This window comes from Carcharhinus amblyrhynchos, chromosome 23, assembly GCF_965287045.1.
Source record: "Carcharhinus amblyrhynchos chromosome 23, sCarAmb.v2.hapA, whole genome shotgun sequence".
Classification (NCBI taxonomy): Eukaryota; Metazoa; Chordata; class Chondrichthyes; order Carcharhiniformes; family Carcharhinidae; genus Carcharhinus; species Carcharhinus amblyrhynchos.
This window is the reverse complement of record NC_137346.1, coordinates 12,894,009-12,918,100: the sequence shown is the minus strand read 5'-3', so window position 1 is coordinate 12,918,100 and position 24,092 is coordinate 12,894,009. Positions and strand designations below refer to the sequence as shown.

Genomic DNA, 24,092 nt, shown 5'->3' with positions numbered 1-24,092 from the left:
TGGGTTGTGAGTCTTTGGAACTTTCTTCCTCAAAAGGTAGCGGAAGCAAAGTCTTTGAATATTCTTAAGGCAGAGTTAGCTAGGTTCTTGATAACAAATGGGTGCATGGTTATCAGGAGTAGGCAGGAAGGTGGGGTTAAGGTTACAATCAGATTAGCCAAAATGTAATTTATTGGTGGAGCATGTTCGAGGGGCTGAGTGGCCTACTCCTACTTCTAATTCGTATATTCGTATATGCGTGTGTGTTCCCAATAAGGTCTCTGTTGTAGTAAACTGATTTACAATTTCTACATCTGTTTTATAATATGGAAACCAGAACTGTTCATATAACTTCCCTGCTTACCAATTCTATCCTTCTAGAAATGAACTTGGTGCTAACCACTGTGCCACAATGCCATCCTTGCCTTTAATTAATTAGGATAAAGCTCCTCGGGAATATATTAATGTTTACAGAGGTCTCTGGAATGTGTTAATATTTGCAAGGGATTCCGCATCAAAAAGTTTGTAAACTATTGCTTCAAATAATAGTTGAATCAGAAATAATTAAGTAAATTGATCATAGATTTGTTGATTGTTGTGTTGTTTGTAATTTTAGTTAAGGAGTATGTAAACCTGGCTTTAATGGTGAAATTAGAATGGTCTTAAACCGTGTGTATAAACATATCATTTAGGTGGTAAAACACAGTTAATAGTAACAGTGAAGTCTCCAATGTTCTGTATCAAAGAGTGCTAGTGTAGCTTTCCCACTGGGGTTGCTACATATCTGCTTCCCAATTTTGACCATACAATTAAGAAGAACAAAAGTCAATGATGATTATTTCTTTACAGGGGTGCTGGACAAACCAGCACACAACTTCACAAACTTTCCCATAGCTAGACAAAGAACATCACTGGCAAATTCTTTACAGTCGATAACTTCCCTGCCAATTCTAAGGGGAAGATGCAAAAATGGAGGCAGGAAATTAGAACTTAATGTTGGAGAAATTAGTAAATAAATTTAAAAACATACAATTTAATAGAATGCATCAAATACGATAACTGTCCAAAAAAAAGCACCCCCTCTAGGCAAAGGTACCTGCTGTAGTCCGTGTTGAATTTTCTGTAATATTCCTTTTCATGGTTAAATTCCTGTATCACTTCAATAGTATATTTGCAACCTATATAATGTAAAATCAACACAGGAGAAAATAGTAACATTAAAGTTGTGTATATTAATTTTTTTACTTGAAGTTATAATAAAATATAAATAAAAATGTTTATGTACATTAATTTTAACAGTTAACTCAGGTTATTACTAACTTGTAACCATACTGTTACAAGTTTGACCTCCTTCAATAACGGTCATGAAACACAATCAAGGTTTTGAGTACAGGGCAGCATAGTGGCACAGTGGTTAGCACTGCTGCCTCACAGCACTAGGGATCTGGGTTTGATTCTCAACTTGGGTCACTGTCTGTGTGGAGTTTGCATGTTCTCCCCATGTTTACGCAGGTCACCCCAGATGCTCTGATTTCCTCTCACAATCTGAAAAATATGATGGTTAGGTGCACTGATCCAATCAGGGGCTGGAGCGTGCTGACTAGGGGAATTTCACAGTAACTTCATTGCAGTGTTAATTTAAGCCTTACTTGTGACTAATAAATAAACTTTACTTTAACATAAAGTTTTGCAGGAATTATTTGTATCCAGAAACTAAAAGATTCAAACATATCAAAATTACCTTTTTATATGGTACCTACACAAATATTAATCAATAATAATGATGCATTTTCTTAACTTAAAGCAAATAGTTTCAAGCTAAATATTGCCCTTGGGAAAATCTTACCCGGGGAGGCTGTGGCATAGTGGTATTATCAATGAACTAGTAATCCAGAGACCCAGGGCAATACTCTGGAGACCTGGATTCAATTGGTGAAATTTGAAAATCTTGAATTAATAGTCTAATGATAACCGTGAAACAATTGGTTCACTAATTTCCTTAGGGAAGGAAATCTGCCTTCCTTACCTGGTCTGGCCTACATCTGACTCCAGTCACACAGCAATGTGGTTGACTCTTAAATGCCCCCTGAAATACACTCAGGTTAAGGGCAATTAGGGATGGGCAGTAAATGCTGGCTCCGCCAATGATGCCCACATTCCCTGAACAAATAAAAACAAAGTTAAAAATAGCAGTGGAGAGGTGTACAATATCCAAAACATTTTGTAACCAGTTAAAGTTTCAGGGCTATTTGTCACACTATTCTGCCCATTATTCCTGGGGTCATATTAACTTAAGACACTGAATCACACTGTCAGTACATATCTTCTGCTCACTGATCATGACACGTGCTATGTGAAATCCAAGGTCCAGATCACATGGTCATCTTTGAAACCAGCTGAGATAATTAATAACCCTTCAATGTCAGAGGTTACAAAATAAAGTGTTTGTCATGTTTTTTCCATTTATAGTCCACATTCTACTTGGAGTTTCTGTACTTCAGGCAAACATGCAAACATCCATGAGGGAACTAAATTCTATCTGATATTGCAGTAGTTTGTGGAATAGCAGATATTTCAGTTACAAACAGAAGGCTACCAGCTCTATCTCTATATTTTTGGGTAGCTCACCCTCAACTTGAACTGAAATATTGACTTTTCATTATCACAATGCAGACCACTAATGTGCTCCACCACAGACTTCTGGAGCATGGAATAGTGCCCCTGGAGGATCACCTGCTGACTTCTGAATACATACAGCACTTTGAAAAGCCAGCTTTCAGAGGAGACTCAGGGGCAGCCTGTCATCCTGGCATGGGGCATCAGATGGTGTGGAAAACCCCAATAGATGGAAGTAAGCCTGTTAACACAAACACTATATAGTCACTTTTTTGTGTTTTCCCATGAGCAGCACTTACTAGCCCTGGACGTATAATTTTGCCCCTCAGAGGGGAAACCGGATTGTGAAGTCAGTTACCTGGAATCAGTTTCCCATGGATGGAAAAGGTTTAGAGGGATAAGGCCAAACACAGGAAAACGAGGCTAGTTCAGTTTAGGAAACCAGGTTGGTATGGACGACTTGGGCCAAAGGGCCCATTTCTGTGCTGTATAACTCTGATTCTAATACACTCTGAAAACTGGAACCAAAGCTGGCCAAGTGCATAGTGGCACAGTGGTTAGCATTGCTGCCTCATGGCACCAGGGATCCAGGTTCAATTCCTGGCTTGGGTCACTGTCTGTGTGGTGTCTGCATGTTTTCCCTGTGTCTGCGTGGGTTTCCTCTGGGTGCTCTGGGGTCCTCTCACAGTCTGAAAGATGTGCTGGTTAGGCGCATTAGCCATGTTAAATTCTCCCCTCAGTGCACCTGAACAGGTGCCTGCGTGTGGCGACTAGGGGAATTTCACAATAACTTCATTGCAGTGTTATTGCAAGCCCACTTGTGACATTAATAAAAGTCCATTTTGCTGCAACGCTGTAAGTGGCCAGGTGAGAAATTGTTAAAGGACATAAAATGGTGCGCAGGTCAGGTAGCATCTGCAGAAGGGTAAAAAGGGAGAGTTAATTAGCATTTCAAGTAGATGGCCTCTGGCCTGCTTGAGTCACTCCCGAATTACCTTTTCATGCAGGGCACCAAGCCGCCAAGTACAGAAGCAACAAACTACTTTTTTGCGACAGATGTGGGCATAAATCCTGATTAATGATCGCTTTCAGTGTGAGTGAGGGGGTGCTAGTTTGCTCTTCGGTGCCTCAGAGGCTGCTGAGGGGAATCGGCTCCTCGAATGCTCCTCCCGGCTCTCGGCAAAACATGGCGCCCAGCTCAACGGCGCGATGCCAGCGCGCGGGAAGCCGACGTCCCGCTTGCGCGATGACGTCACACAACAGCTGAGCGTGCGCGTGACGTAAACGTGACGTCAATCAACTGCTGGTGCCTTGGCTACCGGAGCTAATGTTTGCATTTGGAATTCTCCCCCTGATGGCCAGATCCCCCTGATGGCCAGCTCTGCCTTGATGGACAGATCCCCCTGATGGCCAGCTCTGCCTTGATGGACAGATCCCCCTGATGGCCAGCTCTGCCTTGATGGACAGATCCCCCTGATGGCCAGCTCTTCCTTGATGGACAGATCCCCCTGATGGCCAGCTCTTCGTGGTGGTCAGCTCTTCCTGATGGCCAGCTCTACCTGAAGGTCAGCATTTCCCAATGGCCAGATCTTCCTGATGGCCAGTTCTGCCTGAAAGTCAACATTTCCTGATGGCCAGCTCTTCCTGATGGCCAGCTCTTCCTGATGGTCAGCTCTTCCTGATGGCCAGCTCTACCTGAAGGTCAACATTTCCTGATGGTTAGCTCTCTTTATTTAAGTTTAAAATGTATTTATTAGTGTCACGAGTAGGCTTGTGTAACAACTCTGCCACCCTTGTAGATAGTTCCTGCGATAACTTGTTTTAAAGCTTGACTATCAAATGAAAAACTACAACAAAAAAACAAAAATAATCTGGAAGTGTTCAAAATTGGTCTGTCAGCACCTATACGGTGGCAATACTTCAGGTGTCATTCTGCCTTTTTAGAGCAAACTGCTGTCTCACAGCATCTGGGACTGAGGCTCGATTCCTGGATTGGCTCACTGTTTGTGCGGAGTCTGCACATTCTCCCCATGTCTCTGGGTGCTCTGGTTTCCTCCCATAGTTTGGCAGATGTGCTGGTTAGGTACATTGGCCATGCTAAATTCTCCCTCAGTGCACCCAAACAGGTACCAGAGTGTGGCGACCAGGGGATTTTCACAGTAACTTCATTGCAGTGTTAATGTACTTGTGACACTAATCATTAAACTTTAAAATATTTTTCAATAGATGGGGCATGTGTGCGGATTGTATTGATTGGCCACACTCAAAGACCCCTTAGTGTCAGAGAGATTAGCAGGGTAAATACATGGAGTAACAGAGATAGTGCCTGGCTGGGATTGTTGTTGGTGCAAGCTCAATGTGCCGAATGGCCTCCTTTACTGTAGGGATTCTATGGATGCTGCAGCATATTGTATTGTGTCTGCCATTGTATTGGATGAGTGTTTACACTTGTGATCCCCCCATGACGCGTCGCAAATCCTCAATGCCCAGCTCTACTGAGGAAGAGTCAGGCACTTCCACATAGCAAATTAGTTGGAATAAAAAGTGAGGGCCATAGCAACCATCTGTTAGTAGCGGCACAATCTGGTTTGAGGGGAGGCTGGGGTGGGTTGCACACAAATGGATTTTAAAGGGAGTAAGTTGGTACACAGGGATCTTTACCTTTGGGAACTTAGGTCAAAACCAACTGACTGAAAGTCTGATAGAAGTTGAATGTAAGATGTCAGTTTTCCATATATTGAAAAGTGTGCAAGACTTTGACAGAAAGGCTGGTTATTATTCAGATAGTTGCTGCGTGAAATAGAAATGATGTACTTCTATGTTTTTTTTCTATTTTGCAACTAAGGGATATTGATGGGACAGAGTAGAACATGCTTTAGGTTGCAGTTGCCTGTTCTATTCTTCATCTGGCATTGCTTGAGAGTGATGATCGTTGTCTGAAGATTAATGTTCGAACATGCCCCAGCACCAACCTTGATGAGCGCAAAGATTCACCAATTTTTTTTAAAATCACAATTATTCAATGGCGTGCAATTTCACAACATCCAGACCAGTAAGAATGTTTGATTCAAATGCCTGTCAGGTTTGATATAAATCAGAACAAATGTCAAGGTTCCAGATGGCTGGGCTGGAAATGAACATTCTGTTAACCCTTTAAATAGCGATGTTCGTTCTACTAAATCACTTGTGCACCAGGAAAATTCAGTGAAATATACTTAGATCAAATATTTCCAATCTTTTGTTAGTAACATTCTTTTTAGAATATATCACTAAATTTAGACATAAACTGAGAAAGGCATTGTAATCTATAAATGGGTTATCAAAATGACCACAAGATGGAAGCAAAAAGCATAACTCAGTATTCGAACATGTGCATAGCATCCAATTTAATATCTGAAATTACAAACATTGCAGATAGAATCTGTTACAATGGGAATCAGCCTCATTACAAATGTCACTGCCAAGTCAGACATTATCTTAAAACAGCGAAACTACGCTTCTTAGGTTTTTGGGTTTAATTTAAGAGGTACAGTCTGTGCAGTCAAGTTGTAGCCAGGTTAAAATAAATTATGTTAAGACCCTGAATAATATCCAAGAATGCTGAATTCCCATGATCAGTATTTGTTTCTATACCTCCACTGGATATGGGCATTACTGGCTCGGCCAGTATTTATTGTCCATCTCTAACTATCCTTTAGAAGCTGCTGGAGAGCCAAGCCATGTTGTGTAGGTACACCCACAGTGCTGTTAGGGAGGGAAAATCTCTTATTATTTTAACAGGGGGTGGGGTGGGGAAGGGATGGGGGAAGGAGGGGAAGGGGGTGGTGGGGAGGTTGGGTGGGCGGGGAGGGGTTTGGGGGGAGGGGATGGGCAGAGGGGGTGGGAGGGGTGGGGGGCGAGAAAGGGGGTTGCTGGCGGGGTGAGTGTGTCGACGAGCAGTGCTTGCATTTGGGGAGGTAGAGGGGCGTGGGGAGTGGAAGTGGGAGGGGTGGGGAGGAGGAGTGGGGGGATGGGGGAAGGGGGCGGGTTGTGGGGGAAAGGGGAGAGGTGGCTGGAAGGGGAAGGGGGGTGTGGGAGGGGATGGGGGTGGGGGGGAGGGTGAGGGGAAGGAGGGGTGTGAGGGCAGGGATGGGAGGTCTCATTAAGAGGAAACACCTGGTTTCTATTCAAACACCTCTGCAATGTGACTCCAATTAGCGTCTGACAGCTGTACATAATTATAAGGAACTCAATTGTACAACCGCCAGATAACAGGATCACCCTTCCTTCAGCACAGCTGCCTTTTAGAAATTCTTTTAAAGAAGTTTTTTTTTGCTCTCACATCAATGAAATGAAAAAAGCATCAAAAAACCCTCCTAAAGTGAAAAATAATCAGGATGGAAATGCTACACTTTAAGCACTACCAAGTTTTAAAGTCAAGTGACATTGTTCAAATTAGACAGCAAATCATCCACCCTTATTGATAAATCTGTGAAAGAAAAAAGATTTCCCAGTCTTTACTTGTATGGCATCCCCAGCAGTCATATCTGTGTTGATCTTTGACCAAATTGAATTGCCTGTTTAACTGTTGGCTGTTCTCAAAAACCTATGGAATCAAACAAGAGGCTGGTCAGCTGCGGATTCACTAGATGAATCAGTACACACATTTAGTTTGACTAATAGTTTTCTCCATTTCCCTCTTCTCCCAAATTACATGTCTGTCTCAACCAAATGATTAAGCTCTGTCAATGCTCCTCATAAATCATTCTCAATGATCTTCATAGAATCCTTACAGTTCAGAAGGAGGCCATTCGACCCATCGAGTCTGCACCAACCACAATCCCAATTCCCATAACCCCACGCATTTAACCTGCCGATTCCGCCTGACACTAAGATGCAATTTACCATGGCCAATCAACCTAACCCGCACAACTTTGGACTGTGGGAGGAAACCAGAGCACCTGGAGGAAACCCTTGCAGACACATGGAGAAAGTGCAAACTGCACAGATAGTGACCTGAGGCCAGAATTGAACCTGGGACCCTGGCACTGTGAGGTAGCAGTGCTAACCACTATACCATCATGCTGCCCTTTTAGCAAGGTAATTCATAAAAGCTTCCCAATACTTTAGTAGAACAAGGGCACTTTACCTGATATTTGATGAATGGGTTTGGTGCAATTTCATAAGTTGCACAGTCCTAACCCAACCCCAGTCTTGCCAACTCCACCAAAACTCTATGTGGGCCCTCTCTACAACAGCTTGGTTGTGTTGAAAATCTAACCTGTTTCTTGGACTTGAATCCAGAGGTACAGCGCATCCCAAACCCACAACCTCTACCACCTAGATTAGAAAAGGAGCAGCAGATGCATAGGAACACTGCAAGGTCCACTGCCAAGTCGCTTATCACTGTTGATGGATCAAAATTCTAGAACTTCCTCCCTAAGAGCACCGTGGGTATGCTAACACCACATAGACCACAACAGTCCAAGGAGGTGGTTCACCAACACCCTGCACAAAGGCAACTAGAGAAGGGCAATAAGTGCTAGCCTTGCCACCACAGCCCCAAGAACAGTTCGATATAAGAGGGTGTATTCGCCTAGGTCTGGAATCTTGAGTTGATTAGTAGAGCAGTCAGGGTCCCTTTTGTCTCAGTAGACCTACTGGGTGGGATTTTATAGCCTCGCTCACCCCAAAACCATAAAATCCCGCCCAAGGTCAGCGGACATTTCCATTGTCCACTTCTCACCTGCTCCGATTCCTATGGTGAGCAAGGTGGTAAAATTCCGGTCCCCATCTTTTGGTCAGAACTCTGCCTTAGAAATGTTTATGCATTTGTTTGAATTTTGATTTTCTGCAGCCACCAAGAACTGCTAACAGGGCAGCACGGTGGCACAGTGGTTAGCACTGCAGCCTCACAGTACCAGGGTCCCAGATTCAATTCCTGTGTGGAGTTTGCACATTCACCCCATGTCTGTGTAGGTTTCCTCCAGGTGCTGCGGTTTCCTCCCACACTCCAAAGATGCACTGGTTAGGTTGATTGGCCATGCTAAATTTACCTTAGTGTCAGGGGAATTAGCAAAGTAATTGTGTGATGTTCTGGGAATCGGGCCTGGGCGGGATTGTGGTCAGTACTCAGTGGGCTGAATGGGATTCTATTACAGCCTCTCTAACTATAATGAGGTCTTTGCTGGTTTTCTGAAGGCTAGAATGAGTCATGGGCAGCCAGGCCTATCAGGATAAAGCCTTTTGTCCATTTGTAAAACAAAAGCATTTTATAAAATAACAAATTTGATGTAGATATATATTTTCCTTCCTGTCCTCTGGACGAGACAACAGTTTTTCCACACAGCTATTATTAGAATGCGGAATGTTCAAGCACAACATCAGACACATACTTCAAGAGGAATTTTTTTTTAAGTAGACAAGGAAACCACCGAAACAAAATTGGGGCAGCATGGTGGCACAGTGGTTAATACTGCTGTGCCAGGGACCCGGGTTCAATTCCGGCCTCGGGTCACTGTCTGTGTGGGGTTTGCACATTCTCCTCGTGTCTGTGTGGGATTCCTCCGGGTGCTCCAGTTTCCCCCCACTCTCCAAAGATGTGCGGGTTAGGTGCATTGGCCATGATAAATTGCCCCTTAGTGTCCCAAGGTGTATAGGTTGGGGGAATTAGCAGGGTAAATACTTGGGGTTACAGGGAACTGGTCTGGGTGAGGTTGTCCCTTAGTGTCAGGGGGGATTATGTGGGGTTACGGGGATAGGGCCTGGGTGGGATTGTTGTCAGTTCAGACTCGATAAGCTGAACAGCTTCCTTCTGCACTGCAGTAATTTTATTCGATGATTCTATGAAAACAGAAAAGGCTAAGAAATCTCCGCAGGTCTGGCAACCTGGGAGAGAGAATAGAGCCAATGTTTTAAGTCAGGACGACCCTTCCTCAGAGCTCCACAGTTGGGATCGGACCTGCTGAGATTTTCGAGCAATTTCTGTTTTTGTTTCAGATTCCAGCATCCGCAGTAATTGCCTTTATATCAGGGAAGCCACCGAGACTGAATTAGACCATTCTAATGTGAAGCTAATGCTGGAGGAGGTACAATAGGATGAAGGACTCCGTCTGCATTGAGACTTTTATAAGATAATAGTGCATGGAGCAGGAGAATATTATAGGAAGCAGATATGATGAGTTAAATAATAAATGCCATACACTGATAAGGCATTGAGTTGGACTTTAATCTTAAGAAATCAAAATCCAGCCTACTGATAGCATAGACAGTCTTTCATCCTGTCTGTAAGAGTGGACAGCATGGTGGCACTGCTGCCTCACAGAACCAGGGACCTGGGTTCAATTCTGGCCTCGGGTCTCTGTCTGTGTGGAGTTTGCACATTCTCCTTGTGTCTCCGTGGGTTTCCTCCAGGTGCTCCAATTTCCTCCCACACTCCAAAGATGTGCGGGTTAGATTGATTGGCCATGCTAAACTGACTTTAATGTTAGGCTTAGCAGGGTAAATGTGTGGGGTTACGAGAATAGGGCCTGGGTGGGATTGTGTCGGTGTAGACTCAATGGGCAGAATGGCCTCCTTCTGCACTGTAAGAATTCTATGATTCTATGAGTCCTATATAAAATTTATTTTGCATATTTCTACTCTATGTGGGCTTATGGTGAAAAACTGCCTAATATTACATAAATTGGCACAAAATTGGCAAGTCTGTTCAAAAAAATGTCAGATTGTAATACAGATATTTAAACAAACAGTGTAGAGGGAATTTGAGTCTATAGCAAAGGGGAATAGCTTGATTTCCCAGTGAAGAACCGTGTCTACCAGCAACACTATATAATCCAGCAGAGAAAGTGTGGGAAGTCTGTAATGAGGAACCGTCAATTTAAGATTGTCACTGAGGAAATAAGGAGGGATGTTGAGAGAAATTTCTTCACTTAAGACTTGTTGGAGCATAAAATCCTTTTTTGTTGCAACAGAGACTGTTGTATCCATTAAGATAGAATGAAGATGCAAAGCTTTGGGAAGGGACGTAGTATTTTTGAGAGCAGGGCTGTAGTATTTAGTTTGGATTGTTCTGGCAAAGAGTAGGTCAAATGGCCACTATCTTTCTTCTGCAAACTACCAAAGTCATACCATGGGTGTCGTCCAGATGCCTACTTTTTTCAGTCACAAAGAATTGCAAGGGATCTGTTTACTTGAAGTTAACCACTTTACTCAGCAAATAGGTACTTTGTACTCATGACTTGCATATCAGATACCAGAGTTATCCAGCCACTTAATTTATTATGCACCATTTGCGCACTAGTTCAAACAATGGAATTTGCTTTGATGTTGTTGCAAAGTGATTGTATTTAACTGGACTAAATACACTCCCACAAGTATTAGTAAATTTTTTTAAACCAATGTTGCACACAGATTAGCTGAAAAACCAACAATTTTTTTCCTTTCTAGATCTGATCACACCAACCACACCAATTTAGAGTCCCTGGGCTTGAAGGGCAAACATCAATCTTATAAACATCACTGTACGGGTGGCATGGTGGTGCAGTGGTTAGCACTGCTGCCTCACAGCCTCAGGGACCCGGGTTCCATTCCTGGCTCTGTGTGGAGTTTGCACGTTATCCCCATGTCTCCGCGGGTTTCCTCCCATGGTCTAACTCCTGGTTAGGTGCATTGCCATGCTAAATTCTCCCTCCATGCGCCAGAATGTAGTGACTAGGGGATTTTCACAGTAACTTTATTGCAGTGTTAATGTAAGTCTACTTGTGACAATATTAAATAAAGTAAATGTGCCAATACCATTCCTCTGGATCCACAGGTACACTAATGACTCAACTTCACCTCTCTTGATCCCCCCACTTGATATTTGTTTAAAAATGTCATTTGTAAAATCTGGACTGGAGTCTGGATTGCAAAATCACTAAGTGAAGTATTGCTACGAGAGGAGATTTTAAAGTGTATTTTGGGGGTGGAGTTTGGAAACTCTCTAAGACAATCATCTGGAGAGATTCTGAGGAGAACTGTGTGCTAATGAGACCATGGTAGCATCAAGCACACTTTGACATCTGTATTATTCATAAAACCTGTATGTGATTTGTGAAGCCGAATGGGGAGTAATGGAATATTGTATTATAATCTGTTTTTTTCACGTGTAATAAATGTATTTTCTTGTTGTTAAAACTAATCCTGTGACACTGTTCCTCGAACTTTGATAAGTAAAAGTTACAGATGTTGATCCATTTAGAGATATTCCGTCCAGTTATAAATCAACTGGACACTCACCAGTCTACCTGTTGCAAATGCAGCTGTCCATGACAGTAGTGGTGGGACAGACCACTGCATAGTCATTGTGGAGACAAAGTCTCAGCTTCATACTGAGGATCTCTTTCATTGTATTGTGTGGCACAAGATCTGGACAATATCCAGACTTGTGCTGACAAGTGGCAAATAACATTTGTGCCACATAAATGCCAGGTAATGACCATCACCATTAAGAGACATTCTAACCACCGCCCCTTGACATTCAATGGTGTAACCATCACTGATTCCCCCACTGTCAACATCCTTGGGGTTACCATTGACCAGCAACTCAACTGGACCCACCACATAAACACAATGGCTACAAGAGCAGGTCAGAAGCTAGGAGTACTGCGGCGAGTAACTCCCCAGAGCCTATCCACCATCTACAAGGCATAAGTCAGGAGTGTGATGGAATACTTCCCACGTGCCTGGATAGGTGCAGCTCCAACAACAGTCAAGAAGCTTGACATCATCCAGGACAAAGCAGCCCACTTGATTGGCACCACATCTGCAAACATTCAATCCCTCCACCACCGGTGTTCAGTAGCAGTGTGTACTATCTACAAGATGCACTGCAGCAATTCACCAAAGATCTTTAGACAGCACCTTCCCAACCGACGACCACTTTCACCTAGAAGGACAAGGGCAGCAGATGCATGAGAACACCATCATCTGCCAGTTCCCCTCCAAGCCACTCACCATCCTGACCTGGAAATATATTATTGTTCCTTCGCAGTCACTGAGTCAAAATCCTGGAATTCTGTCCCTCATGGCACTTGGGTCAACCCACAGAACATGGACTGCAGCGATTCATGAAGGCCGCTCACCACCATCTTCTCAAGGGCAACTAGGGATGGGCAATAAATGCTGGCGCCAGCAATGCCCAAGTCCTACATGTGAACTAAAAAAAAATTAACACCATACTCAATGGGATAGATTTCAAACAGATCTAGCAAATCAAAACTAGGTATCCACAATCTGTAACCTCATGGCCCATCAGATCCTGCATTCTACCATTAACATCAAACCAGGAGGTCAATGCTGGTTCAAAGCTGGAGGAAATGCCAGGAGCAACACAAGACATACCTAAAAATGAGGTATCAAACTGGTGCACCTACAATTCAGGACTACTTGCATTCCAAACACTGAAAGTAGCATTGATAAAGAAAGGAAGGATAGACTATGAAGCTAAACTAGCATGAAATATAAAAAAGGACAGTAAGAGTTTTTACAAATATATAAAGAGGAGGAGGCTGGCTAGAGTGAATGTTGGACCCTTAGAGGATGAGAGGGGGGATTTAGTGGTGGGAGATGAGGAAATGGCTGAGGCCTTAAATAAGTTTTTGCCTCGGTCTTCACGGAGGAGGACGCAAATAGTTTGCCAGATATTAAAGATAGAAGGATGGTAGGAGTTGAGGGCCTGAATGCGATTACTGTCACTAGAGAGGTAGTGCTTGATCGACTAGCGGGACTGATGGTGGACAAGTTCCCAGGACCGGATGGAATGCATCCCAGGGTTCTGAAGGAAATGGCAGAGGTGATAATAGATGCCTTAGTGATTATTTACCAAACTTCGCTGGATTCCAGGGAAGTGCCGGAAGATTGGAAAACGGCTAATGTCACGCCGCTGTTTAAAAAAGGTAGCAGGCAAAAGGCAGGGAATTATAGGCCAGTTAGTTTAACGTCTGCTGTTGGAAAAATGTTGGAATCCGTCATCAAAGAAGAAATAGCGAGGCACCTAGAGAAGAATTGTTTGTTAGAGCAGACGCAGCACGGATTCATTAAGGGGAAGTCGTGTTTGACAAATTTATTGGAATTCTATGAGGATGTGACTGGTGCGGTAGATAGAGGGGAACCGGTGGATGTGGTGTTTCTCGATTTTCAGAAGGCATTTGATAAGATGCCGCACAAAAGGTTGCTTCAGAAGGTTAGGGGGCATGGAGTTGGGGGTAAGGTGTTAGCGTGGATAGAGGATTGGCTGTCTAATAGGAGGCAGAGAGTTGGTATCAATGGGTGCTATTCTGATTGGTGGTTGGTAACTAGTGGAGTGCCGCAAGGATCGGTGCTGGGGCCTCAGCTATTTACCATTTATATAGATGATCTGGAGGAGGGGGCTGAGTGTAGGGTGTCGAAACTTACTGATGACACAAAGATGAGTGGAAAAGCAAATTGTGCGGAGGGTGTGGTAAGTCTGCAGAGGATCTAGATAGGCTGAGCGAGTGGGCGAGGACCTGGCAGTTGGAGTATAATGTTAGCAAGTGTGAGGTTATCCACTTTGGCAGGAATAATAGTAGGAGGGATTACTATTTAAAGGGCGAAAAGCTGCAGCATGCTATGGTGCAGAGGGACCTGAGGGTCCTTGTGCATGAGTCGCAGAAACCCAGTCTGCAGGTGCAGCAGGTGATCAAGAAGGCGAATGGGATGCTGGCCTTTAAAGCGAGGGAGATAGAATATAAAAGCAGGGAGATCTTGCTGCAACTGTACAGGGCACTGGTGAGGCCACAGCTGGAGTACTGTGTGCAGTTTTGGTTGCCCCACTTGCGCAAGGATATTTTGGCCTTGGAGGGAGTGCAGAGGAGGTTCACTAGGCTGATACTGGAGATGAGGGGGTTGGTCTGTGAAGAGAGACTAAATAGACTGGGTCTGTACTCGTTGGAGTTTAGAAGGATGAGGGGGATCTTATAGAGACGTATAAGATAATGAAGGGGATGGATAGGGTAGAGGTAGAGAGATTCTTCCCGCTCAGAAAGGACAGCAGGGCTAGAGGGCACAGCCTCAAGATAAGTGGGGGGCAGTTTAGAACGGAGTTGAGGAGGAACTTCTTCACTCAAAGGGTGGTGGATCTCTGGAATTCTCTGCCCGTTGAAGTGGTGGAGGCTACCTCACTAAATATATTTAAGTCACGGGTAGGTAGGTTTTTGGTAGGCAAGGGAATTAAGGGTTATGGGAAGAAAGCGGGAAAGTGGAACTCAGCCACTTCAGATCAGCCATGATCTTATTGAATGGCGGGGCAGGCTCGAAGGGCTAGATGGCCTACTCCTGCTCCTACTTCTTATGTTCTTATGTGATAGACAGAGCTAAGTGATCCCATGACCAACAGATCAGATCAAAGCTCTGCAGTCCTGCTACATCCCGTTGCGAATTGTGGTGCACAATTAAACGCGGGGCGGCACGGTGGCACAGTAGGTAGCATTGCTGCCTCACAGTGCCAGGGACCCGCATTCAATTCCAGCTTGGATCACTGTCTGTGTGGATCTCCATGTGATTGCATGAGTTTCCTCCGGGTGCTCCAGTTTCCTCTCACAGTCCAAAGATGTGCAGGTTAGGTGGATCGGCCATGCTAAATTGCCCTTAGTGTTGGGGGGCTAGCTAGGGCAAATGCATCGGGTTATGAGGATAAGGCCTGGCTGGGATTGCGGTCAGTGCAGATTCAATGGCCGGATAGCCTCCTTCTGCCCTATAGGATTCTATGAACTCACTGGAGGAAGAGGAGACTCCACAAAAATCCCCATCCTCAATGATTGGGAGCCTAGCACATCAGTGCAAAAGATAAGGTTGAAGCATTTGCAACAATCTTTAGCCAGAAGTGCCAAGTGAGTAGAACCGTCTTGGCTTCCTCCTAAAATCCCCAACATCACAGGTGCTAGTCCTGTGCCGATTCGATTCACTCCATGTGATGTCAAGAAACAGCTGAAGGCGTGTTATCATGGCCCAGAGAATGTTGTGGGCCATGATAACATTCCAGCAAAAGTACAGAACACATGTGTTCCAGGACTAGCTGTGTCCACTGCCAAGCTGTTCCAGTAGGGCTGTAAAGCTGGTATCTGCCAGCAATATGGAAAAATACCCATGTGTGTCCTATCCACAAAAGGCAGGACAAATCCAACCTAGCCTATTACTGCCCCATTAGTCTACTCTGAATCATTATCATAGTGATGGAAGGGGACGGTGCTGTCAAGTGCCATTAACTTAGCAATAATCTGTTGCTGACGCTCAGTTTAGGTTACACGGGACCACTCTGCTCCTGACCTCATTACAACCTTGGTCCAAAGGATGGACAAAAGAGCTGAACTCCAGAAGTGAGATGAGAGAGTGACAGCCCTTAAAGTCAAGACAGCATTTGACCAAGCATGGCACGAAGGCACCTTAGTAAAACTGGAGTCAGTGAAAATCTGGGAAAACTTTCCACTCATTCGAGTCGTACCTGGCATAAAGGAAGATGGTTCTGGTGGTTCAAGGTCAATCAACTCAGTCCCCGGAAATCACAACAGGAGTTCCTCAGGACAGTGTCCTAGGCCCAACCAACTTAAATTGCTTCGTCAACAACCTTCCCTCCCATAGTGGATTCCAAGGAAGATCTTCCAAAGAAATGAAATCCTGCTTCATTGTTGAGAATGGGATCGTTCTTTGGGGTACCAGTAATTGTTCTACCTCCAGGATAACATCCAACGTTAACAGAACGACCTGGAAATATCAAAAATGAATATGCTGGCCAGGAGTTACATCTGGTGGGCCTGTCTTGATTTCGACATCATGGACTTGGTAAAGCAATGTGATATGTGCCAGAGAAATCAAAACTTCCCACCATCCGCCTCCCAATACCCATGGGAATGGCCTGGCAGGTCATGGGTGCATGTGCATGTGGACTTTGTAAATCCCTTTATGGGTTCCATGTTTTTAATCATGGTGGACCCACACTCCAAATGCACCAAATGGGCTCCATGACTATTCAGACTATGATCGAGAAATTGTAGCAAAGCTTCAGCATACACGGAATACTGGAAGTCCTGGTTTCTGGTAACGCTATGGCCTTCACTGGTGGTGATTTCCAGAATTTCGGGCTCTCTGATGTGTGACAAGACTGTGCCTTTAAGAAACGTGTTTTAATCAAGTTTCTCTGTAGATTTTTCAAGCAGGACATAGCAATTTTATTGACACTGAGATATCTGTGATCGGTGTCTCTAATTGTTACTGTAGCAGTACAATTGATATCAAGTTGATTTTAATCTGGCCTAATGCAGGGTCCTGTGGCTTTTAATGATTTTCAAGCTGAGTGGAGTTTGATTGGCAGTTTATGTCATGTGAATAGGTACAGCTATGCTTCATAAAAAAGTCTAGCTTTTAGTTCTGCTTTTCAGTGTAGCCTGAAGTGGAGAGCAGTAACGGTGCTTTTCCCCTCTCTCTGTTTCAGTTTAGTTGTTGTTGGAAGCTGTTGGAAGAAGGCAGTGTCCCTTTCTGTCTCCAGAGGCTTTCTGGCAAGTCCCTGGACAGGGAAGCCTCCGAGATTTAATCCAACATTCAAAGGACCAATTCACAGCAAGCGTTATAAGCTGAAAATCCAGCATCACATAAGGGCATACTTTTTTTTTGTGCCAAGTCTGGTTGTATGTCTCTGGGATGGTGTTTAATTTGGAACAACAGAGATAGCTAGCTGTTAAGGTTTGTACTGTATCATGTACTGTATCATGTCTGAATTTTGTAATTGGTAAAAGTTATGCGAATTCTTTTCATTATATTTTAATGTTTTTTAAGTTTCATTATTAGTGTCACAAGTAGGCTCACATTAACACTGCAATTGAGTTACTGTGAAAATCCCCCAGTCACCACACTCCAGCACCTGTTCAGGTACACAGAGGGATAACTTTTTCTCAGCATGGCCAATGCACTTAACCAGCACATCTTTTGGACTGTGGGAGGAAACCCACGCAGACACTGGGAGAACGTGCAGACTCCACACAGACAGTGACCCAAGCAGGGAATCGAACCCAGGTCCCTGGCACTGTGAGGCAGCAGTGTTAACCACTGTGCCACCGTGCTGCCCGCTGAGCTAAGAACTGTGTTCTTAAATAAACTTTGTTTGATAAAGGTTTCTTAGTGGGTCACTTGAATCATACCTGGAGTGAAACACCTGTGCCAAATTCAAATGTAAAAACTGAGGGTCTAGACTATCTTCATAAAACACCTTGGAGTTTCTGGCCTGGGTCTTAACGAATGGTATCTGATGCGTCAAGACTGCACCTTATCACCCACTGTCAAATGGACTGGCGGAACGAGCAAGCCAAACCTTTAAAGATGGTGTGAGGAAACAACTGGCAGCATCCCTGGAGACTAAACTAGCATGACTTTTGTTCAATTACAGGACTGCACCACACACAACAACCAGTGTTGCTCCAACAGGGCTGCTGATGGGACAACAGCCTCATAACTGATTGAGCCTATTATTTCCCAACTTGGCAGGGAGAGTGGAGATCCAACAGGAAAACCAAAGAAGAAACTTTGATTCCATCAGGACTGAAATAAATTTTGCAACAGGTGGTCTGGCTCTTGTAAGGAACTTCAGGAATGGTCCCAAATGGGTCAGTTCCTGGGATCGTTATGGAGAAAACAGGACAAGTATCTGACAGGCTCAAAGTTCAGGGTAAAAGCCTAAAGAATCACTTAGACCACCTCAGGGCCAGGGAGACCCTGCCTGAGATACCTCCCATCCCCCCAGAGTCAGGCAGGTTCCTGGCTCTGATCTGCTTGCATACAGTGTTATTGTAAACAGGTGAGACAACATTGTGAATGGCTCGCAATGTCACCATGGTCCCACAATATGTTCCACAAACTAGCAAATGCCCCCGATTGCGGTGTTTATTATTCAGCCCCAGGACATCAACACAGAATTCAAAGCAAACACTCCATTCAATCATTGAGAAAATGTCTACTGACAGAGTGTTTTAGATGAGATGTTAAACCCAGGGCCTGTCTGCTCTTCTGTGGACGTAAATGTTCCCATGACACTAGGAAGTTTATCCCTGTATCCTGGCCAATATTCATCCCTCAATCAACATCAGAAAAACAGATCAGGGTGGCATGGTGGCACCGTGGTTAGTACTGCTGCCTCACGGCTCCAGGGACCCCGAGTTCAATCCCAGTATTGAGTGACTGTCTCTGTGGAGTTTGCACATTCTCCCCCGTGTCTGTGTGGGTTTTGTCCAGGTGCTCCAGTTTCCCCCCACACTCCAAAGATGTGTGGGTTAGGTTGATCTACCATGTTAAATTGTCCCTTAGTGTTCCAGGATGTGTAGGTTAGAGGGATTAGTGGGGTAAATATGTAGGGTGATGGGGATAGAGCCTGGGTGGGATTATTGTCAGTGCAAACACGATGGTGCGAATGGCCTCCTTCTGCAGTGTAGTGTTTCTATGATTCTATGAAATGCATGTCCTTACAGATTCAGCAAAAGGAATTGGTATTGTTGTTCCCTAAGTAATGCAAATTCTTGGATATGGAAAACAGTCAGCATTATAAAGTTTAAAGTTTATTTATTAGTCACACTGCAATGAAGTTACTGTGAAACTCCCCTAGCCGCCACAGTTCAGGTCAATGCACCTAATCAGCACATCTTTCAGAATGTGGGAGGAAACCAGAGTACCCAGAAGAAACCCATGTTGACACGGGAAGAACATGCAAACTCCACACAGACATTGACTCAAGCCGGGAGTCGAACCTGGGTCCCTGGCAGTGTGAAACAGCAGTGTTAACCACTGTGCTATCGTGCTGCCCCCTGAGCTCAATCTAATTTACACCAATACCACTTAAGAACTGATCATTCAAATATGTACCAATTAAGTGCCACACATCAGGCTTGTGAGGAAAGTTTGAGTTCTTGAGATAAAAGGAATGTTGGAAACATAGACACAAAATTGGCTGAGTGGCAGAAACAGGGAGTAATGCTGAACAATAGTTTTTCAGACTAGAAAGAGATATATAACGGAATTTCCACAGGGGTCAGGGTTAGGACTTTGGCTTTTCTGGGTGTATGTTAATGACTGGAAGTCGGCCATGAGAAGCATAATTTCAACATTTCTGAGTAACATCAAACTCATGGAGTACTATAAACTATAAGGAGGATTCACTCCAAGAGGACACAGGCACGTTGGTGGAATGAGTGGACGAGTGCCAGATTACATTTAATGTAGAAAAGTGTGAAAATTCATTTTGGTAAGAAGGATGATGAGTGACAACATAAAATAAGAGTACAATTGTAAAATGGTGCAGGTCAGAAGCAGAGAGACCTGGAGATGTATGTTCACAAGTTACTGAAGGTGGCAGAATAGGTTGAAAAAGTGATTAATGGGATCATTGGCTTTATAAAAAAAGGGAATCAAGTAAAAAGCAAGGAGGTTACGATAAACCTGTATGAAACACTGCCTCAACTGGAATATATCCAGCTGTGGGCACCCCACTTTTGGGAGGATGTGAAGAAATTAAAAAGGATGCCAAAAGGATTCTAGAGAATAGTCCCAGGGATGAGGAACTTCAGTTATGTGTACAGATTGGATAAGCTGGGCCAGTTCTCCTAGGAGAAGAAAAGGTCGAGAGAAAATTTGATAGACGTGTTCAAAATCGTGCTGATTTGGAACAGAATAGCTCCCATTAGAGGAAGGATCAAGAACCAGAAGGCGCTGTGGTGATTGGCAAAAGGAGCAATGGTGACATGAGAAAAGTCTTATTTGCACTATAATTGGTTAGAATCTGGAAATGTGCTGTCTGAGAGCGCGGTGGAGACTAATTCAATCACGGCTTTCAAAAAAAAAATTGGATAGTTGCCTAAAGGAAAAAAAAGCACAGCTACGGAGAATAGGACTTGATGATTGACTCTCAAAGAGATCTGACAAAGGAAAGTACAGCACAGGAACAGGCTCTTTGGCCCTCCAAGCCTGTGCCAATCATGATGCTCTAACTAAAGTAAGGGAAAAAAACCTTCTGCCCTTACTTAGTCCGTATCCCTCTATTCCCTCCCTGTTCGTGTACCCATTAAGATGCTTCTTAAATTTTGCTAATGTGTAACTCCTCTGGCAGCACGTTCCAGGCACCCACCACTCTCTGCGTGAGAAACTTCCCCACGCACATCTTCCTTAAATATGACAAGCCAAAAAGCTTCTCCTGTGCTGCAATCATTCAATGATTTTAATTAAAATTTTGAAAAGTAATTTTACATTTGTGTTCTATTTGTATCTAGATTTAAGGTACCATATTTTTATCATGCATAAGGTATGTGCAATTCCACTTAAAAGGAAACATTAACTCGAGACACTGCACCACTACATTGTACAATAACTAATAGAATGTCGAGTTTTTTGACAATAAACAAATGAGAAGTGGGTCAGTGTAGCTACAAAGGCTTGCCTAGCATCTAGCTGATTGTTGGCCGGAAATTTAATGAATTTAGTTCATTAAGAGAAAACAAATAACAAAAACAAGGATTGTAGTTCCCGGGCTGTAACATTTTCCTGTTACGTAAATCATTGCGTTCATTGCATAACGTTTCATTCAACAGCTTACAACTGTGTTAACCCATCTGCAACTCTTGTGGCAAGTAATTGTACTTGTCAACAATGGAGCAACTAGTCAGCTACTGCAGTGCAGATTCGTATTGCAAAAGCTTATTTATTGCTCCCAGGACTCAGGCTGAGAGGTTATGTGGGGTAAGTGGATCTTCTCTATTATTCACTCTTGGGATGTGGGCATCACTGTCCAGGGCCACCAATCATTGCCCATCCCTAATTTCCCTTGAAGGTAGTGGTGAGCTGCCATCTTGAACCATTGCAGTCCATGAGGAGTAGGTATACCCACTGTGCTATTTGGGAAGTTGTGCCAGAATTTTGCGCGCTATACAGACATATCATACTGTTCATAGAGAAGGAAAGGAGAGGGTGCAGAATGTAGTATTACAGTCAGAGTTAGTGTGTAGAGAAGGATCAACTTAATGCGAGATAGGCCCATTCAAAAGTCTGGTGGCAGCAGGAAAGAGGCTGTCCTTGAGTCGGTTGGTACATGTCCTCAGACATTTGTATCTTTTTCCAGATGGAATAAGGTGGAAAAGAGAACAACAGGGTGCATGGTGTCCTTAATAATGCTGGCTGCTTTTCCGAGGCAGTATGAAGTGCAGACAGAGGCAATGGTTGGGAGACTGGTTTGCATAATGGACTAGGCTTCGTTCACGACCTTTTGTAGTTCCTTGCAGTCTTGGGCAGAGCAGGAGCCATACCAAGCTGTGATACAACCAGAAAGAATGCTTTCTATGTGGTATATCTATAAAGGTCAGTGAGCATCGTAGCTGACATGTCAAATTTCCTTAGTCTCCTGAGAAAGTAGAGGCTGGAGTGTAATCAAAAAAAATTGTTCTTGATGAACAAAAATGGTTCAGTTTAGAGAGGTTCTCAATGGAGAAAGAATCTTTAAAGTTTCCTTTCGAAATGCTCCAACTTAAGGTATATTTGTTTAAAGGTATAGTGGAAAAACAACTTTATAACATTGGACAAATTTCAAAATAAGTGATAAAAAAGTTGGTTACATAAAATTTAATAGCAGATATGTATTTCTCACATTTATATTGAGTGGCACCCTTGTGACACTAACAAAGGTGAGACAGAGGATATACGCCAGCGATGAGAAAACCCTGAGAGTAATCCTTCTTCCTGGACAGAAAGAATGAAGCAATAGATTCTTCCTTCTCAAAATAGAATTTCTCTCCCTTTCGTCCCCTGCCCCTGAAACTGGGCCTTCCTGTGTGACATTTCAGACATAGAGATTTTCCTGTTCTGTTCATAATTTCGTTAACACACCAGAGAAAATTATGACGTAATCGTTCCAATCAATTTCAGTTTTTTTCAGTCACAGGATTCGGGTGTTGCTGACAAGGCCAGTCATATTTATTGCTCACCCCCCTCATTGAACTCGCACAGGTGCTGGTGAGTTACCTTCTAAAAGTACTGCCATCCATGTGGTTTGAATTTGTGCTTTGGTCATGGTTTTGCGAGTGTAATTAAAAGAACAAAGAACAAATAAAATTACAGCACAGGAATAGGCCCTTCGGCCCTCCAAGCCTGCACTGACCGTTCTGCCCAGAATCACAGAATACCACAGTGCAGAAGAGACCCTTTGGCCCATTGAGTTTGCACTGATACATGAAAGGCCATGATCTGCCCACCTAATCCCACTTAACAGCATTTGTCCCATAGCTTTGGATGTTATGGCATGCCAAGTACTCATCCAGGTACTTTTTGAAGGATGTGAGGCATCCTGCCTCCACCGCTCTTCCAGACAGCACATTCCAGACTGTTACTACTCTCTCAGTAAAAATGGTTTTCCTCAAATCCCCCCTAAACCTTGCCCGACTGAACTAAAACTCCAGAAACCATATCATAAGAACATAAGAAATAGGAGCAGGAGTAGGCCATCTAGCCCTTCGAACCTGCCCCGCCATTCAATAAGATCATGGCTGATCTGAAGTGGATCAGTTCCACTTTCCAGCTCTCTCCCCATAACCCTTAATTCCCTTGTCTGTCAAAAACCTATCGACCCGTGACTTAAATATATTTAGCGAGGTAGCCTCCACCACTTCAACAGGCAGAGAATTCCAGAGATTCACCACCCTTTGAGTGAAGAAGTTCCTCCTCAACTCTGATCTAAACTGCCCCCCCCCTTATCTTGAGGCTGTGCCCTCTTGTCCTGCTATCCTTTCTAAGCGGGAAGAATCTCTCTATCTCTACCCTATCCATCCCTTTCATTGTCTTATACGTCTCTATAAGATCCCCCCTCATCCTTCTTCGGTCCACTGCCACTCTGCCTGAAATCAATTGGGGGGGAGGGGATGGGGAGAGGGGCCCGCTGCCACTCTGCCTGTGATCAGTAAGGGGAAGGCAGATCCACTGCCACTCTACTTGAGATCAATGGGGGAGAAAGGGGTGATCCGATGGCTCTCTGCCTAAAATCGGTGGGGAAGATGGGGGGGCCTGCTGCCACTCTGCCTGAGATCAGTGATATGAAGGGGGATCCACTACCACTCCGCCTGAGATCAGTGGGGGGAAGGGGGATCCACTGCTACTCTGCCTGAATGCCATGAAGCCACAGCGAAAAACTGATCTAACCTCCTCAGAAGACAAACACGGAACACAGCGCACAGAGTACCCTTCGTCATCCAGCACTTCCCCGGAGAAACTATGACATCTTCTCCGGAGCTTCCAACATGTCATTGATGAAGACAAACATCTCACCAAGGCCATCCCCACACCCCACTTCTTGCCTTCACACAATCGCACAACCTCAAACAGGCCGTTGTCTGCAGCAAACTACCCAGCCTTCAGGAGAACAGAGACCATGACACCACACAATCCTGCCACAGCAACCTCTGCATGACATGCCAGATCATCGACATGGATACCATCATCTCATG

The 24,092-nt window shown here is 44.1% G+C and overlaps 1 protein-coding gene and 1 long non-coding RNA gene across 2 annotated transcripts in view; one reads left to right on the top strand and one right to left on the bottom strand.

The window, feature by feature from the left end:
- The window catches only part of spata22 (spermatogenesis associated 22), a 76,165-nt gene extending 73,914 nt beyond the window's left edge, over positions 1-2,251 (bottom strand). The window contains exons 1-2 of the mRNA XM_080210729.1: positions 2,006-2,251; positions 1,076-1,157 (exon numbers count right to left, since the gene is read on the bottom strand). Of these exons, the coding sequence (XP_080066855.1) occupies positions 1,076-1,118 (43 nt within the window). The 5' untranslated portion in view covers positions 1,119-1,157; positions 2,006-2,251. The remainder of the gene's footprint in view (positions 1-1,075; positions 1,158-2,005) is intronic.
- A 1,670-nt stretch (positions 2,252-3,921) lies between these two features.
- Positions 3,922-23,132, top strand: LOC145357427 (uncharacterized). Its single transcript, XR_013889291.1, has 3 exons — positions 3,922-4,313; positions 21,195-21,342; positions 22,532-23,132. It is a non-coding gene; the product is annotated as an uncharacterized LOC145357427 (long non-coding RNA).
- The last annotated feature ends 960 nt before the right edge of the window (positions 23,133-24,092 follow it).